Source organism: Cheilinus undulatus, linkage group 4, assembly GCF_018320785.1.
Source record: "Cheilinus undulatus linkage group 4, ASM1832078v1, whole genome shotgun sequence".
NCBI lineage: Eukaryota > Metazoa > Chordata > Actinopteri > Labriformes > Labridae > Cheilinus > Cheilinus undulatus.
The window spans coordinates 21,720,773-21,739,585 of record NC_054868.1 but is presented as its reverse complement, the minus strand read 5'-3'; the positions used below and the strand labels follow the sequence as shown (position 1 = coordinate 21,739,585).

Below are 18,813 nucleotides of genomic sequence, written 5' to 3'. Positions count from 1 at the left end.
GCTGTGTGACCAACAGTCATACCTAATCAATTTCTATCCTTGGTGCACCTTTTCTCATTTGATTCTTTGTTTTACTCGCTCTTGTTTTCAGACTTATTTGATTGCCTTTAAGTCAAGCTCTTGCGCATATACAGGTAATAATCAACTCTATTGATGGACTAAAAGGGCGTTAGTGGTCTTTCTTTGATTAAAGTAATACTCTGATATTGACATTTCCTACTCAGCTTTACAATGGCGAGAATAATTCAGTGAATGGTCCCGATGCAGTGCACGGTTAATGGATGTAAATAGTCAGAAGAGTCCTCCCCACTGCTTAATTGCGCTAAAATTGCTCTAAGCCATTTTGTGAGGGCCATCAATGGCCCCGCGCCGCATGGGGTCTGTATGATTAACTTCTCCTTCCTTTCAAAGGCCTCTTGATGTTCCCTTTGGAGGCAGTGGGCCAATCAAAACCGCACTCTGAGACGTCACGAGGCCAACTCGACACACTGATTGGTGGGACCTGGAAGGGGGAACAGCCCCTGTCCTTTTATAGACGACCCCGTACAGCGCGTAAAGGCTACTGGGCACCGCTGACAGCGCGTAAACGCACATCGGACACTGTAGGTACACATCCACGCCTCAGAACGGGCCACACGGAGGTGCATGGCCCCATCGCCTTGCGTCATGATGAATCCTGTGCAGGGGTCGCCGTCTCGAGACGCCAAACAGCTTCATCAGAAAGAGGACACGGACACGGAGGGCGAGGAGCTTCAGCCCAAAGACATGACCACCGAAAAGGGATTCAAACTCCAGCGGAGCAGCCTCCCGTTTAGCGTGGAGTCGTTGATTTCCAAGAAGACCACCTGTCGGACTTCTTACTCCCCATCAGATTTAGCTCTGGTCCAGCCGAAACCCTCGGCCGGACAGGGCGCGCAGTTCTCTCCAAGGACTCTTTACGCGGAGAGGAAAGCGTCCGCGGAGAGTTCACAGGGTGTTTCCAGCAGCTCCAGCGAGGACAGCCCGCAGTTTTGTGAGAAAGATCAGAGCACTTGGTTCCAGACATCCTCCTTCTCCACTCCGCCGCGTAAGTCCGTACCTTTACTCCTCCGAGGAGTTCGCGCACTGCATTTATTTGTCTGTCAATTACATAGAAAGCAAATAACAATCAAGTCTCACTGGACTGTAGATACTCTGGATGGTGATTAATTTCAGTTTCAAAGATGTATTAATGTGCCAAAATGGCGCTACGGAGTGTGCGTAAAAGTTTTTGCCCTCTCATAAACAGAGGTGCTGAGCTACTAAAACCTTCTGATTCCTTTGTGTGTGTGTGAGTTGTTTTTTTTTTTAATATTGCACATTTCCTGGGCATATCGCATATTTTCTCAAACATCTGAGTATTGTACCCGAGCAAAGGTAAAGAGAAAAATCTTAAGGTTCTTGCTGTCAAACCAAAATGAATGCTTACAGGTCTGAATGATTATGGTACAGAAGTTTATTCTTTCACTAAAACAAATGCTGTTGTAAAGTCTGCCTGCCTGTCTGTGTTTACCTGCTGTGTGAAGATTTTGATTCCACCTTGTATTAAAAGCTCAAACGTGCATCCATCTAATAGAGTGATGACTGTTTGCCACCTCAACCATCAAGCTTAAATTGTTTTGTAACTTCAGCTAATTTTCTTTTTTTCTTTTCTCCAACAGGGAGCTCAAGTCCAACTCAGTGTACTCTACGGAAACACAAAAACAACAGGAAACCTCGCACGCCCTTCACTACCTCTCAGCTGCTCGCGCTGGAGCGCAAGTTCCGTCAGAAGCAGTACCTCTCCATCGCCGAGAGAGCCGAGTTCTCCAACTCTCTCAATCTGACGGAGACTCAGGTCAAAATCTGGTTTCAGAACAGGAGAGCCAAAGCCAAGAGACTGCAGGAGGCCGAGCTGGAGAAGTTTAAGCTGGCCTCTAAGCCTGTCCTACCCGCATTCGCGCTGCCGTTCCCCCTCGGAGCGCACATGGGCTCTCCAACGACATGGGGCCCGTCAAACGGCTTCCCGAGGCCCAGCCTCCCGGTTCCAGGACTGTTCAGTGGACCCGTCACTTATGGGATGTACTATTTGTCCTAGTGGTGCTGTGTTGGCGGGTTTTTAGGCAGAGAAATATCTGTCATGGCAGCATTACGCGTAAAAAAGGAGAATGAAACTGTTTTTTTGCATCTTAGAAAACAATTGTATAGTTTAAATCTGGAGTTAAGAGGATGATTCTGACCTCCAGAGAACAATAAAAAACCTTGGACGTATTTATGATCCATAATTGTGTGCGTAATTGGCCCGAGCTCTCCTCAATTTAAATCAGCGTCCAGTTCTGTGGATTGTGGATTCACAGGCTTCAGGCAATACTCCAAAAGTAAATTTCAGGTTTTTAAACGACATGCCTTAAATAGCTCTGTCAACTCTATCCGCCGTGCTGCGCAGCAGTGACACAGAAAAGTGTGTCCAGACAGGAAGGTAGTCCTAATAATCCGCTGAGGCGGCGGAGGATGTTTGATAGCAACAGAAAAGTACTTAACTGGTGTCAGTGCCTTAAAAATGTCACTTGAAGTGTTTCTCCTCATTCAGCAGTGACTGTTTTTGGTGAATCTGCAGTTTTTTTCAGCTGCTGCTTGAATGTTTGCTTTGTTTTCTACATTTTGTAAACAAGGAGCTGAGATTATTTTTGGGGAAAAACATGTATTAGATATTTTCTTACTCTCACAGTGTGGCCTTCATGGGAGTGACGTGTTCCTGAGGATTTTTGCTGTAAATGTAAAAAAAAAAAAAAAACGTGTGTTGATAAAAGGCCTGCTGCCTCGCGTGAAGCGCAGCAGGAGAAATTGTATTTATTGAATATCTTTGTATCTGTACTGTGTACATAAATCTCTTTATCTAAATGTTCAGTTACTTGTACAAACTGATTTCTAGTAAATAAACATTACACAAGATTTGAAAGTGGGTGATTTATTTCTAAATTTTTCCCAATTCTTTTATTTTTCCCTTTGATGAATGAGTTCAATCCAAATGAATCCTGAAGAATATTAACTTCTTTGTAAAATTTACAGCAAAGGTGACATTTGTTAACATAGTTATTTTCTTAATGAAAGCCGTTTTCTTGGCAAATGTTTGTATCCTCCAAACAGACTATATTTAACTTTATGGGATTGTTGTTGTATTCTGTTATTTAAAATGGCGAAAAATATTTTTTCGAATATGAGTTACAGTTCATGATTATATAGCATACTGATTAAACCACCAGGAAATGATCTGTAATATTAATGTAATAGGATCACATGTGCTACATTTTTTATTTATAGAGAATTATAATATTTTCTTTTTTATTTCACCCTTTTCAGCATAGTATATGTACATGTGAATAAAACTAAATTCAGCACCACTATAAACCAACACAAATAAGCTTTCAAAAGACTCATCAGTATTTCATTGATAAGAAAGCCATACTTTAATAAGTGTGGAGTGATATTAAGCATAATTTTTTCCAAAAAGGCATCTTATGCCTTTCTATAGAATAGTGTAGTATTGAAGCCCAGCCTTAATACACATAAGTGAGCCTTATGCTTTCCCAATAATTGTATCTAGTAGCGAAAATTAGTCAGCTTTCTTAACTGTTCTGCAACTGATACGTGATGCAAACACATCAATATAAAAGCCTACACTGTCACTCATATTCACAGTTTGTGCCTCTAACTCATAACCAGCCCTTTATGATATATCATATAATTGTTATGGCATTCTTTAACATATATTTACAATTATTATAAAAGCTTGTTCTCTAACAAAATTTGGCTCCAGTTCTCTGTTAGTTTTAATGAAATAAAGTCGGCCTACACACCTTCTATTTATCGTGAGTTATATTTTTTTCATATATGGTTCAAGTACACCGTAAATCTTAAAGGTTTGAGTTTTGATTTATGTCTATGATTAATGACGGCGGTTGTGGTTGCTGTACGTTCTCTGTCCAGCAGGAGGCTCACTGTGCTTAAATATCAACTCCAACAGGGGGCGGTGTCGCACTCACTGCTTCTCCAGGTTCCCGAGGAAGAAAAGGTACTTCCGCTGTTCCGTCCTGTTCTGTCCAAACGTCATTTGAAACAGCGAGGTGAGTACGTTTACTCAAAGGTTTACTAATGCAGATACGTTGAATGTTGTGAATTTATGCTTTGTTTGGTAACATTAATTGTTTTATGCTTTATATGATAAGCCTTACTTATGGCCACAACTTTTCTTGTCTAGACACGGACGTTACCGAGAGATTTCGCTGACCTTGGCTAGCGCGCTAACTGACTTAGCTGCTGTTAGCTGTTAGCTAGCTGTGCAGGGTCTTCATTTGAACTAACTGTCAAGGGCCCAGTGTCATTGATTACCTCTAATATGTTTTGCACTTTTACCTTCTCTATGAGTTATTAAAACACGCTTTGCTGTGTGTGCAGCCGCACGGCTTTCGTTGGTAACTTTACTGTAAACCGACTAACTTCATTGATTGTCTTCATTTGTGTCCTGCAGATTTTAACGCTGTTGATCAGCGCGGTTTGTCTCAGACTTTGCCGGACACGTATTCTTGAATTTTAATGTTTGTGTCCATGTTCAATCTAAAGCAGATCTTCCCTTACTGATAATTGATATTTTTTTTCTCAATACAGAATTGTGCTTTGACTAGCTGTACATAGTGTACTAAACAGTAAAAATACAAAGGGGAAAATAGCGTACCTCTGCCCACATAAACTAATTTCTATTCAGAAAAAATCAGCTATAATCGATTGTGATTGAAACAAAACCGTTATCCAGAGTTATTATTCTCTCCCCATCATAAAGTTTAATTAGAGTTGTGCTAATTCAACCTTGTTTACTGCTATTTTTGTGATATTGAATTGTCTTGCATTATGCAGAAGGTTGTTCAATTACAAATGTTATTGTATCTTACCACCTTTCTCTCCTATTGTATTGCTGCAATGCCAGGATTTCCCCTCTGGGGATTAGTAAAGTATTATCTTATCCCATATCTTGTATTACATGTTATGTCCACAGGAGGTAGCCTTGATCTCGATGATGGCTGTATTTGTTTTTATTAAAGAATATTTCCTTCTTATTTGCAGATAGTCAAGATGGCAGGCCGTCGTGTTGCCCTCAAGGCCATCGACTGGGTGGCGTTCGCTGAGCGTGTTCCACCCAACCAGAGGGGCATGTTCAACGCACTGAAGACTCGCAGTGATGCCATTGCTGCAAAGTTAGTATTACATCAACCTCGGTCGTCCAGTATAGAACTTAACTCTGAGACTGTGTGATGTTGCAACATAAAGTGCAGCTGAAGATTGACTGTTGATGTAGCTTTGTGATGGGTGATTTTTTTTTATTGGTCAGCCATCTGTCTAGGAAACATTTCAGAGTACTAAATTATCTTCCATGCAGTAAGAGAGAGGCACATTTCAAGGTCTCATAACACCTGCTTTGCAAGGTACAGGGAAAGTAACCATGCCAAGGCCAACGAGTAAAAAGAAAGTTCTGTTTACAAAGACATCCCTCTGTTACTCTGTGAGCAGATGCTTTTTGTATTACATATTTTTCAAATCTGACTTTTCTCTACCTCATAATTCTTTTATACACTCAAATGTGTCATTTTAAGTTGTTCTGGATCATTGTCTTGTAAGTTACATAAAGACTAAAGATAAAACAAACAATTTTCGCTTAGTTGTATTCTTAAGATGTTCGTGCATGTTATCAGGTTAATTGGTTTGGGCCTTTAGTTTATTTTCTGGAAACACTGGTGTCCTTCCTCAGTATAATCTGCAATTAAAGGAGATGCACCAATGAAAATGAGGACCATGGGAATTTAGCTGACTGTTTTTACTGATACCAATTTTTTCCCCTCCCCATCACTTTTGTTGTTGTAACAATCCCTTTATGCCTACCATTTCTCTTATAGATTCAGAGACCATGTACCAAATCAGATTTTTTTCAGTACGGGAAGTCTTCTGCCTTTAAAGTCTTTGTGATTCAGCAGTTAGGTGAATTAGATTCCAGCATTAAATTGATTTGACACACCAGGTAAATATTTAGTACTGATATCTATTCATGCCACATTGTTTATTGATCACTGATGTGTCAGTCATGCAAATATGCATTTATATAGATGTTGAAACATTGTATCAGTGCATCTTGATTGCAAACACTGTCTAGTCTTCAGGTTGCTCCCTTTAGATTATCTTTTTACCATATATAAATTATTAAGCTGATTTTGCAGATTTTTGCTCTGATTCTCTAAATCTGTTTTCTAATTACTGACTTCACTTTTTTCTCACCGGTTATAGCATCAATAATAAGTGATTTACAAGGACAGCAATAAGAGCCAAAACAGGCAGGTTATAGTTCATAAGCAAAGGGAAAATCAAGAGAAACAAACAGTTTAAGACATAAAATACATTTGACAGAATCCAGTTACACTCCATCTTCTCTTTTCGTACCAGACTAGCCTCCCTGCCTGAGGCTCCTGCAGCCATCGACTGGAGCTACTACAGGAGTGCTGTTGCCAAAGCTGGCATGGTTGATGAGTTTGAGAAGAAGGTGAGCCTTAATCAGCTCTTTGATTTAAGTGTTATGTCTTGAAATCCTACTGCTGGCACTACATAGCAACTTTCACTTCAGTTGTAAGGTGCATAACTTAATGGTTAATAATGTAAAAGCAAGTCTCAGGATACACAATGGGGAATTCATGCCAACATACAGATGAGTGACATGCCTGTAGCATCCCTATAATCCTTTTTCCAGTTTAATTTTTGGCAGCTCTTGTTAGTTTGTTACATTGTTCAATCATAAATGTTTTCCTATTCACAGTTCAGTGCCCTGAAGATTCCTGAGCCAGTTGACACACAGACGAGCGCCATCAATGCACAGGAGACTGAAGCTGTATGTAGTTACTCCAGACAAATCCATGTTTTCACTGAAAACGTGATTGGCTGTGCCCTTGTAAAACATGTTGCAGTTGAACAAAAAGTTTGATTTTGACTCTGACTTAATCCCAGTTCAGACCAAAGATTTGTGACGCAACAGTTTTAGAGTGCCGCTGACGAGAGTCACAGCAGTCTGAACCGAGCTGTTACAGCTTGAATCAAGCTGTCTTATGTAGTTGCAAGCGATGAAGCCTCTTAAGTAGCAGACAGCTAGTTTTAGAATGCTGCAAGCAGATAAATGTGAAAAGGTAAATATAAATCTTGTTTTGAAAGGCTATCAATGCCAATTCCGTCACATAGTCAGGGTAATAATTTTAGAAATACCTCTTTTCTCATCGATCCTCCTGATAATCACTTGTCATCAGCATGGCAGCGAAATTTTACAGCACATATAAACACAAAAAAGCTTTGATTTGGTTCCAATTGGCTCAACCCATAGACAACATTTACATTTTATCTTAACATATTCTCGAGGAATTTACTATTAATATGTGCTCATCACACAGCACAATCTTCATGATGTCAATTAAAGCAACACCGTGGATATTATTAAAACCCCAGGATACAGTAGTACCGTAATAATACCCATTTCTAGTGAACCGTCACAAAAACAGACTAAAGTGGTCAAAAGTGTGGCTTCATTTCTCCAAAAATGACTAACACAGGACAATGGGAAAGATCATTCAAACAGTAATTTTTTTAAAGCAAGGCATGTATCTTTTTGTAAAAGAGCTGTTAATTTTGTACAAGATTATAATTTATTCCATACATCCAGAGATCTAGGATCCAGTGACTAGTTACCTCTGCCAAGGAGGTTATGTGATCAGCAGGGTTTGTTTGTTAGTTAATTTGTTAGTTTGTTAACAACATAACTCAAAAAGTCACGGATGGATTTTGATGAAATTTTCAGGAAATGTCAGAAATGGCTTTAGGAAGAACTGTTTGGATTTTGAGACTGATCCGGATCACCATCTGGATCCAGGAATTTTGTAAAGGATTCTTTACTATTGGGAGTTAGGGCTAATGGCAGAGGTCTGCGCTTTCAGAGTGCTTTTCTAGTTTACATTTATTTTAAAGTTTTGTCTTTCAAAGAAAATGAGCAGTGCTGTATTCTAATTCAAGTTCACAGATTGAATATCTAAAGAGCAGTTTGTTTTAACTGAGATATTTCCAAAAAAAAGATTTTTTTGTATATTTTAGCATGTTCTCCCAAACACTTGATGTTGAAACTGGATGTGGAACGTTGCTTTTTCTTTGCTGCTCTAAACATGGTAGCCCATGCATGCAGTGTTTCCAGCAGCAAAGAAGAATAGATTTTCGGTTTTTAATGCTAACATTTAGCATGGTTAAACAAAGCAAAATTTAAAGTTGAACAAAATGTTATTGAATTGGTGCATAAACATGTGTACTCGCAGATACCAATACCTGCTTTTTAAGCAGTATCGGATGTATTCCCAATACTGGTATCAGAATCAGAACAACTCTAATGTGCAGTACTGTCCCTCTTGTAGAGATAGATTTAATGTGCACTAGCTTCAGAATAAATGATACCTGTGCAGGTGACTGTAAGAGTTATTGCCATGGAAACGATGCACAGTTTTCTTCAATTGCAGCAGTGTGAACTGAGAGGTGTTTACAACATCAAAGAGTGAAACATTAAAAGCAGTTGCAAGTTTCAACTTGTATCGTCGTGAATCTTTAGTCTGAACTGGGCTTTACAGTAACAGTGTTAAGGCAAAAAGAAACGAGTCACAACAGGATTGATTTTAAGTTTTTCATGATTTGGTGTTCATTTTGTTTATTTGATCTTGTCAGATTTAATCTGTTCACTTTTCCTTCACAGAACCAAAATGCATCAGCTTACATTGAGGGATCCAAGGCCCGCATCACTCAGTATGAGAAAGAGGTAAAGAGCAGTATTTATTTTGACAGCCATGGGATATTTAGTCTTTTGATTTAAATGCCTTCTGGCCTTAAAATAACCCTTAGTCCTTAGATTTTATTCTTTACTGTAACAGGGTTCCCGCAGATCCTTAAGTCTTAAAGGCATTGAATTCATGAATCTAAAAATAAGGCCTTAATTGGCATTAAAATGTCTTAAATCAGTCTTTCAAAAGTCTTCTAAAAAATGTTGACACATGATAAGTAGGATTTTATGATTGTAAATAGTCTCAGATCTCAAAATAAATGGTACCATTTATTTTTTTAAAATAATATACCGAATGACTCTCGTGTTAACATCGCGCAATCACGATAGCGGTTGCAAAACAGTGATGTGGTTGCAGCCGGGGCTCAGAGAGCAGATGCACGTCGTTCATGTCGCAACTTTGGGCAACATGGGAAAGTGTAAATTCAACAAAAATGGGCTGTCCAACCAAGATTTTTCTTCATGGCCGAAAGCAGTACTAGCAGGCCCACCCCTGCCTAGACTGAAACTACACATAATGCGCAGGGCCTTGCGCATCGTGGGGGGCCTCACTTTGATGCTTGTTTTCTTCTCTCTCTCTCTGCACGTCAGTCCATAGTTTGTATGATAAATGTGATCGAGGTAATGTGTATATACAGTGTTGACCAAACAAAAACTTTACATGGCTGTTACATTAGTAAATCAACCCTCACGATATCTATTTTTGGAGATCAGCGCCATCCATGATCAATGAGGTGCACGCAGTGCGTGCTTGTTCTCCCTCTCTCTCTTTCTCTCTCTCTCTGTGCAATTTGCACAGACTCTTTATGTGTTATTGTAATACTGAGATGGCGGAAGGGGGGGTATTTGGGGGCCTCATATCAGAGTCTGCTTACCAGGCAATGTGTACGAGGCCATTTCTGTTTATAGTGAAGTTGGCCTTAAGTTTGATTTCAAATGGCATTAAAAAAGTCTTTAAAAGTCTTGAAATTAACTTGCCTTAAGCTGTAGGAACCCTGTTTAAGTTGCAATGTTTATTTTCTACAAACTAATTTAATCAACAAAATTGTAAAATGAATATAAATGTAAATGATTCATATTAGCCCTCTGATAATACTAGATTTGAAATACACTAATGAAAACACTGACATACCTTATATGCACAGTAGAAAAATATACTTTTTAAATGTCCCACAGTCCAGTGCACTTGAGTCTCATTTTAGTCTTCTTGACTAAAACTAAACTTTTCTTCAGTTCTTATCACAAAAGATCTATTTTAAGCTAGTCATAGTCTATTCTTCCTTGTGGAAAAATGGTATTCAACTTATTTTTTAGTCTTAGTTTTAGTTGACGAAATTAACAATGTAAGAGAGTAGCTGCTACAGTTTCTAAAGCAGTATTTAATAATACTACTACTACTAATAATAATAACTTTGTGTATAGCACCTTTTAAACAGAGGTTTACAAAGTGCTTTGACAATAGGCAGAATCACAGTTTAGACAAAGCATCATAACCGAACACAACAAGAAAGACAAAAAAACCCAACAACAGAAGAACCCATGTAAAATTCAGCCAGCATTGTAACCCCAACATTATAATAGTCCCAGTAGACACGCAATAGAGCCCGAAAACGTGAAGTTAGAAAGACATCATAAAATTCTCAAATAGAAGTAAAAACCATGAATAAAATCCCAGAATAACCTGGACCAATCCAGGCAACAGAGGAACTGAACCAGATAAAAGGAGACCTAAGGACCAGAAATTTAACAGCATTTAAAGTATTATGAAGAGACAGCAAGGAATGGAAGTCAAAACAGTAAGAATCAAAGAGAAACAACTAAAATGTGTAGAAATGAATAGGTTATAATACAAAATTGAGACAAATTGAAACTATAGAATATTAATCATTATAATCATAATGATGATAATCAGGTGGAATGGATACTACAGCAAAAAGAAGTAAAAACAATAAAGGTGGAGGCAGGAAGTAAAAGCTCTTAAATAAAATAGGAGAAGTGAAGATATAGCCTTAGGAACCAAACAAAACATAAAATACAAAGAAGAGAAAACCAGAGATATATGCTTTAAGGTAAAATTTGAGGAAGAAGAGGAGAATTTAGGAGAGAAAACTGACAAAAAGAAGGAGACTGTAAAAGACGGAAGATCACATCTGGGGTCTGAGACTATGGCCTGGCTCATAATGGGTTAAAAGTTCTGTTAAGAAGCTTGGAGCTGGGCCCTTAACTGCTTTAAAAGTGAAGAGTAAAATCTTAGAATCAATTCTAAAACCTACAGGGAGCCAATGTTAGGATGCCAAGATGGGGGTGATAGGATGTTGTCTGTTAAAACCAGTAAGAAGTCAAGCTGCTGCGTTTTACTTAATTTTTAAATATTTTCTTCTCTTTGTTTGTCCTCAGTTGGAGAAGTTTAAGAACATGGTCCCCTTCGAACAGATGACCATCGAAGACCTCAACGATGCTTTCCCAGAGACTAAGTTGGATAAGGTCAAATATCCCTACTGGCCCCACAAACCCATTGCTGAACTGTAAATCCCTTACTGGACACACAATAAAGATTATGTATTTAAAAAGAAAATGTGTTTGTTTCATTATGTATAAACCTATGAAATATTATATCTGTGTTTTTGTATGGGTCTGAGATTGAGATGTTGCTCATACTGCCCACTAGGAGGCGTAATTTGACTAATACATGATATTCAATAAGGCTGCCAATTTACTTTGTACACCTCCATGGTATGACTTTAATCACTTAATGGGTGTGAGTCATCGAGGTTATTGTGTTTCACACGTCATTAAATGCAGCTTCAGATATTTTCGTTATTTGATATAGGTCAAAACGTGCTTCACTCTTCAGTCTCTGAACTTTAACGTTTTTGAATTCAAGAAGAATTTCTGTCACTTCTCAGACAAAGTTTATCCATCTATTCAAAGATATTTTCTCACTTATGCCAGTTCTAATTTAATACAAGCATACACTAGATAAAAGCGGGTCATGGCACGATCCGATTTAATCTCCGTCTGCGTGTCTATATTAATGCAAAATGTCGCTAATTTCTGTTCTCATCCAATCATGTCAATTTTATTTATCCCTGAAAAATCATTGGACCCGGATGATTTATTTACATAGAAGTGGGTGGGATATCGGCGCTTACCTACACTCTGCGTTTTGATTGGTTATTGACCCAGCGCCTCTGTCGATGATTGGTCAGAATTGTAACGCAAGTGAAGGAGGAGGAGTTTCACGGAAACTGATTTCCGTTGTATGTTATTTGACAGTCAGTGACGATTGACGGGAGTCCATCAGCTCAGGTAAATGCATTTTCTCGTGCTTAATTTATAGACATGTATTCAGTATGGGTATTCATCTTAAGGATGTGTGTTCACAGACAGTTTTCCCTGACACACGACGGGAAACTAGTGCTGGAAACACAACCTATCCGTTAAAGTGAGTCAATAACAGCAGTGCTCAGCCAAATATCTACCTTGGAGGTCAACAGGGGACATAAAGAGAACAACAAGCCAGTTCAAGATTATGGTGGTTTATTATGGTTGCTTTTATCACTGGATGTGATATAAGAGCAAACCGCTATCACTAGCATCGATGGCTAGCTTGGGCAACGTTAGCCCAAAGAGATTACGTTATAGTTGGGATAGTCAGCCAGGTACCATCTGCCCTGTATACTGGAAAGATGTTTGATTCCGCTATTTTTAACCCAACGAATTAAACCAGTTAATGTTTTTAATCGGACTCCCAAAACATACTGTTCCGAAATGGAAAACATTCAATTACATACACGTGAACGTAAATAACAAGGCCTTAGTATGTTTGCCTTTTAGCTTGCTAACGGAACACCACTGCGTCAAAACCCCCTCTACCGGTGTGAACAAGCTGCATTACCTACGAGCTTCATGTTTATCTAAAGGAAACTCCACGTTTTAGTATTCTGTTAGGCTGTTCCCCACCTGCATGGTGTGTTTACAACACAACCTAATCCTGCCATGGGATTCACTAGAGGCCAGTAAGGCAACTCCTCTGTGGGTGCAAATTATGCAAAACTATTTTGGCTTGAGGGAAATCTGAGCTAGCGGAGTCCCTTGGGTTCACCTTGGTCAGTATTTTGCGCAGAGTCTGTGTTGCAATGATGTCCTCATATGTTCCCTTTTTTACTTAAACGTTAGGGTATGTTCCCATGAAGGATTGGTATGAAGTGAAATCCTGTATTTGGCTTGACTTCAGGGGTCAAAAGTCAAAGACCAGTTTGTAGATGAACTCATTCAACCAAAACATGATTCTTTGATGGGAAGTTTCTGACAGTGTGAAATCCTTAAACCAATTTTCTTTTAGTTTGCCTTGTGTCAGCTAGTTTCCCACCATCCAAGCATAACACTCAACTATGCAGACACCTTATTGCAAATCATGGCCCAGAGTGTTGATTGTGTTAGGTGAAAACAGACATGGTTGTGTCAGTTGTCGGCCCAGGTCTGCCCATGGACAGAAGAATTAACACTGGTTTCATTGTTCATAAGGAACAATAGGAGTAGGCCTGCTGGCGGGAGGCACTAAAGTAGAGGCTGGCTTCTGTCTCATAGAGGATAGGAGGACTGAGCTTGTCTTTGAGTGTTGTTACCTCACAGGAGGATATAGAGAGACATCTGAGCTAAGCTGTACATCAGTCAACTGTACTAGACCTGTAAAAACTGCTGCTGTATGAGTACCAGAGTCCTCAGGGTCCTACAGCTCAGTGATTGTCATATCCTAGAATCCATAATCCAAGTCCAATTAATGGTAAAAGGGTTCTTTTAGGGGTGTCAGGTTGTTTTAATGTTTTAACACATCTCTATTTAATGTTGTGCTAAAATAATTTCCCTCATTTTACATTTTGAGATGACAAATGGTGATTTTTCTATTAAACAATTTGTTTGCTGTTAAACAAAATCCCTCCTTAAGTCACACCAATCAGCAATAATATGTTCAGTTGTATTATAAATTTGATGGCAGTAATTTTATTGTTGACCACAGAATACACAAACCATCCTCTCTGATGTGATTGTGTCCTTGCAATTGTGTGATCCTCTCAGCAGCATCCTGCTCTGTGGTTTGTTTGTCACTCAGTGGGGGTGCTTAATGTAACATGACACCCCATCCTCAACCTCTCCCTGATTGAATTACATCCATACAGCAGTTCAGCCTCCCTCTCACTCACTGATGTTATAGATTAAGCAGGAAATGCATCAAACAAAGAAGCAGCTGATACCAGCTAATGATGCAGCTTCTTTTGTATGCTAATGGGCGTATTTTTCGCTGATATGCTTTGCAAACTTTAAAAATTGTTTTCAGTATGAATGAAAAAGATGATTCAGTTTTTTTTTTAGCATAAGTAACTTGAGTAAACTGTACCTAATCAGGTGCAGTATAATGGCAAATCTTTTTTCTTTTTTCCTACAGCTAAACATCCTTGTAGTGGGCAGCATGGAAAAAAAGAGGGCTTTTATGGTGATATCCTTCCTCAAATGCTCTGGCCATTAACCGTGAGATGCTTGCTTGTGTACAGGCTTTGTCATGCAAGTGCAGCAGACTACTTTGTATGCAGCAAACCTCAAGTCTCTGTTGTTATTGTTGTAGTTAGCAAGGCTGTTTTCCCTCCTGCCTTACTCTCAGCTGGAGTAGTCAGGGCAGAAGTGAGAAATCACTGGACCGTCTGTGAGCTAAGCTAGCATAGCTGTTTATTTGTCTGTAGACGGTGAATAAGCTTGTTGTCCCAGCTACAGCACATACGCCTGCGTCAGCTGAATCAGTCCAGACTGGCAGATGTGGGCAGAGAGGTTGTCGGCCTGGGTGAACTTTAGGCATTCTAGCTTCAGTGCTGTGGCTTAGATACCAGCAACAAAGGATTCTGGGTGTACTGGGCTGATGGTTGGATGGCTGTTCAAAGCTTTAACATAGGTAGGCAGTGAAGTTTTCTAGAAGCATCTTTTTATTATTTTCAATAAATTCAAGTTTGAGCCTCTAGATGAGTTATTTATTGGCAGGACGTTGCAGATTTAGTGCAGCAAGTTGAAGCAGAAATACTGTAACTGTTAATATAGAAGTTGCACTTTTTTTTTCCTGTAACAGCTGTCCTTTAACATCACTTCATTCACACAAAATAACACAAAGACTGTGATTGTCATGTTTTAAACTGCTGTGTTATGCAAGTGAAAATCAAACTATGTTTTGATAACATGGCCACATAAATAAAGACTAGGCACCCAAAAGTAATTTTTTTTTTTGGATTATCCAAAACACTGTCCACACTATCTTAATTGCACAGATCTATTGGTGCATTATTTTTGTGCCATGTTTGCTAGTGTATTATTTATACAATGATAACATTGTAGAAGATAATTAATTTCTCTTCGAAACACCTGTCTCAAGAAACAGATGCCATGGTACCTTTTAATGCCATGGATTGTTAAAGTTGCAAATATTGTATTAGCAAGTTAAGGTAGTTTTGAAATGATGACCACATTTAAAATGACATACTAAAAGACTTTAATGCTTTAATGTGAAGACAAATGACATTTACAGGAGAAATATTAAAATTTTATTGTGCTGCTATCATTGTTCACTCCTACATCTCAAACAGTGGTGGTGGTAGAAATGATTTGGGACAGCCAAGGGATTCCTGTATTCTGAGGTGCCTTTATAGAGATGGATATAACAAGAGGTGTTGCCATTGTTCTTTTTCTGTCTAGACTTCTTCTAAGCCAGAATCTGTGAACAGGAGGATCTGGAGACACAGATATGCCTCTAACAAAAAGACTCTGGGTGCCCCACCCCTGTGACTGCTAACTGCTAATCTGCAGAATAAAAAACAGCCATGGCTATTCTCTTCATGTTTATGCATCACTCTCTGATCATTTATGCTTCTTCCTATGCACCTTATACTTTCCAAATACTCTGTTGTCTATTAACTAAAATAAACACATCTAGGTTGTAAAATTCATTGTGGAAATTTCCTTTAACACAGAGTAGAGCTAGCCATCTGGAGAGGTTCTTATCAGCTGTTAGTGTGATTGTGGCTGGGACAAAGCCTGACCCACTGTCCTCTGCAGTGTGCAGCTGTAGGATGCAATAGTTTGATCCTTCTGGTGCTTGATAAGAGTTTAGAAAGAGAGATTGAGTCCGGTTGAACCAGGCTGATGAGAAGACAAACCGTTCATGTTAAAACTGCTGCCCTGAGGCAAGGCTGTTTGCTTTTGCACTTTATCTTCTTCTGCCACTTTCACTCATTTCTCTTAGCTGGTTTTCACAAAGAGCAATGGCAGTGGTTTTGTGTGTATAGTAACGATACAAATTTCTGTAATTTTGTTTTCTGTGGAAAAGAGAGAAAAACCTCATAAGCCAGAAGTCAGACAGCAGCCATGTAGAAGCTGGCATCCTTCCAAAGAGGCTACTGAAATGTCAGAACAGTGATCACATTTCTGTAAGTGCATGTATGAGTTTAAATGTTAATAGATCACTTATTCAGAATAATCATGACTGTAAAAACAACTCAGAGTTTGTTCAACAGGTGTCACTTCTTTCTGCTCAATAATGAATCTCTTCTCTTAATCAGCAGTTGAGTTTGCTAAATGTCCGCATTTAACAGACAAACATCTGCAACTGACAATTGTTGTTTGGCTGATGGGCTGATATCATCTGATACTGATGTTAAACTGATACATCTGTTGATTTCTCATAATAGTGCTGCACAATTTGGAAATAATGTGTGATTGCAATTTTACTTAACAATATTGCAATAACGATGTAATACATAGGTGTTATCATAAGTGTACTCACTTTGTTATCAAAGAAACGCAGAGAATAATAGTTTAGAAGTATGTATTCTCAACTCAGAACAGATAGTAAGAAGTAGGGGTCTACTGATACTGATTTTCAGAGTGGATACGGATTATTAGTAGCTCATGAGACTGATAACAGATATTGAAAATGTACTTAATGTAGCAAGGAAAATGCACAAAGCCCTAGCTCTATCAGCATGAGAGATGGCAAGAAGCAGCACAGAAGAAACAGGTAAACAGGGGGTAATAGCATACACTCACTGTGTCACTGGCAACCAAGATTAAGTGTTGATTGGCTAGTAATCATGTGACATCTATCCAGAAATAATTCTAACTGTATACTTTCAAAATAACTTGATGTTTTCCAAAAAGTAAAAGTTTTACATTTTTTCCTAATCATGGTATTCCTACAAAGTATAATAGCGGCGCTATTGTAAACTTACACTTCTGCATGCATTTTATAAACCTTTCAAGTTCTACTTAATTAAAAAAATAATTGAAGCTTTTTATGCTATTATGTAATTGCACAGTCTGACATCAATAAGACTGATTTTGCAGCTCTACCTGATAATCATATATGAAAAAAATAGTTTTCAAATTCCATTAAATTTTAAGTGTTAATAAGTCTGTGTGCACTATACTGTGTATTCTATCCTGTGTATTCTACATATTCACACTTGTACTTTTCCCTTTTTTGAAATGTTTAAAAGAAAATAAAGTATGTCTGTGTTCCTTTCTAGTGGCCGTTGATGGACAATCCCTATGAAGAAACAGGGCTACAATGGGACAGAGTACCTCGGAACAAGAGGTCCCCGAAGAGAACCCCGAGGTTGGTTTTCATGCGCCAGTATTGTTTTCATAATGATAAAAAACATTCAGCAGTAAGACTAAAGTATAATATTTAAAGTTCATGTAGTCATGGAACAAAAGTGCAGCTGTGTGCGTGTGTGTGTGGGGGGGGGTGTCATACCCTGTCAGTTAATCTTATATATAAAAACTCTCTACAAATTCCTAGCTAGATTTAGCTCAGATCTAGAACTAAAACCGCAACCCTTAAAACACACTTTAAAGTTTAAGGAATGAGGATGAACAAAGAAAAAGACTTCAGCTGATATTGGTCTGTTGATCTGGTCCCAAATTTCACAAACTTGTACATGTGGCTGATATTTACAGCTGACATATTGGTTGTAAATATGGGCAGATATTTTTATATCTGCTGATAATCAACTTTTTAAGCAAATTTCTGCCAATACAGATGTCATACAGATAATATAGTACATTCCAGGGGTAGATGGTGTCTTTTGCTGGGAGTTGCATTGTGTGAGCAGGCGATATGTTGTGAAATTTTCTTGTATTTTTCTGAAGTGGACGTGCAAAAGACTGCAGTTAGTCTGTGGATAGCCTTAGTGGTCCCAAAAGTTCACAAAGTTAAGCATAGCTTCCTATCAGCACAAAACTCAACTCTGATATGTCATCCTTGCCAATTAGAAAATTCTGTATATGTTGTATTATAAATTCTGTATGTGTTATATGTTTTCTAGATGACAAACTTGGCTAATTGCAGCCATGTTACAGCACAAAGACAGAAGTGTCTCATAAGAGCAGAGGTCTTTAAACTTTTCCACTGAGGGCCACATACAGAAATGTCTAAGGACGTTGGGGCCACTTTGATATCCACAAGACGAAGTATATGGCACTGACTAAATCAGAAGCAGAATAAAGGAGGAGCTGGGGTGGAAGAGGGTTGCAAGCGCAGCTTGTAGAGAGAGCAGCAGAGTATGGCCAGGCTAGAGCAGTTAAAATAAGGCAGCATGAGAATGATTGGCCAACAGTGTGCTTAGAGCAAATCAGCTGGCCACCAGCTGATGAGGGCTTGCGTGAGATCAGCTGACTGGGGCAGAGCTTGACTCTGTGGCCTGCCTGAACTAACACTAAATGCTTGATCTAATGGCTATAAAGGCAAATAGACAATCATATGCAGGGTTTTGGGGGATACTAATCAGGGGGCTCTGTTTGGCACTAGCTGCCACTGGCTCAGCCCCTTGGATATTATTGGTACTGCTATTTGCTGCCAAAACTCATCAGGGAGTTAGAAA

General features: G+C 38.8%; 3 protein-coding genes across 8 annotated transcripts in view; all 3 read left to right on the top strand.

Moving 5' to 3' along the window:
• The first annotated feature begins 645 nt into the window (after nucleotides 1-645).
• Nucleotides 646-2,095, top strand: LOC121508982 (homeobox protein MSH-C-like). Of its 2 annotated transcripts, none has more exons than XM_041786133.1 (2): nucleotides 646-1,066; nucleotides 1,680-2,095. In XM_041786133.1, the coding sequence occupies exons 1-2, from the start codon at nucleotides 646-648 to the stop codon at nucleotides 2,093-2,095; spliced, it is 837 nt and encodes a 278-aa protein (XP_041642067.1). The 2 variants fall into 2 exon arrangements, with proteins under 2 accessions (XP_041642067.1, XP_041642068.1); XM_041786134.1 differs by having other exon boundaries at nucleotides 667-1,070; nucleotides 1,684-2,095.
• Nucleotides 2,096-4,035: 1,940 nt separating this feature from the next.
• Nucleotides 4,036-11,468, top strand: atp5pd (ATP synthase peripheral stalk subunit d). The gene is made up of 6 exons (XM_041784121.1): nucleotides 4,036-4,121; nucleotides 5,116-5,246; nucleotides 6,484-6,580; nucleotides 6,851-6,922; nucleotides 8,810-8,872; nucleotides 11,291-11,468. The coding sequence occupies exons 2-6, from the start codon at nucleotides 5,125-5,127 to the stop codon at nucleotides 11,420-11,422; spliced, it is 486 nt and encodes a 161-aa protein (XP_041640055.1). The 5' UTR covers nucleotides 4,036-4,121; nucleotides 5,116-5,124; the 3' UTR covers nucleotides 11,423-11,468.
• Nucleotides 11,469-12,153: 685 nt separating this feature from the next.
• The window catches only part of pnpla6 (patatin-like phospholipase domain containing 6), a 56,186-nt gene continuing 49,526 nt past the window's right edge, over nucleotides 12,154-18,813 (top strand). Inside the window, exons 1-3 of one of the 5 annotated variants that reach the window (XM_041785690.1) lie at nucleotides 12,174-12,202; nucleotides 14,340-16,359; nucleotides 17,458-17,546. In XM_041785690.1, coding sequence (XP_041641624.1) covers nucleotides 17,499-17,546 — 48 coding nt within the window. In that variant the 5' untranslated portion in view covers nucleotides 12,174-12,202; nucleotides 14,340-16,359; nucleotides 17,458-17,498. Of the gene's footprint in view, nucleotides 12,203-14,339; nucleotides 16,360-17,457; nucleotides 17,547-18,813 lie in introns of those variants that run through there. The other 4 variants (XM_041785691.1, XM_041785692.1, XM_041785689.1 and 1 more) reach the window with 4 other exon arrangements.

Bases quoted from the DNA above. Each gene is read 5' to 3' on its own strand.
- LOC121508982 (XM_041786133.1), top strand. From the start codon at position 646: ATGGCCCCATCGCCTTGCGTCATGATGAATCCTGTGCAGGGGTCGCCG. The intron at 1,067-1,679 runs GTAAGTCCGTAC...TTTCTCCAACAG, and splicing joins CTCCTTCTCCACTCCGCCGC to GGAGCTCAAGTCCAACTCAG.
- atp5pd (XM_041784121.1), top strand. From the start codon at position 5,125: ATGGCAGGCCGTCGTGTTGCCCTCAAGGCCATCGACTGGGTGGCGTTC. The intron at 5,247-6,483 runs GTTAGTATTACA...TTTTCGTACCAG, and splicing joins AGTGATGCCATTGCTGCAAA to ACTAGCCTCCCTGCCTGAGG. The intron at 8,873-11,290 runs GTAAAGAGCAGT...GTTTGTCCTCAG, and splicing joins TCACTCAGTATGAGAAAGAG to TTGGAGAAGTTTAAGAACAT.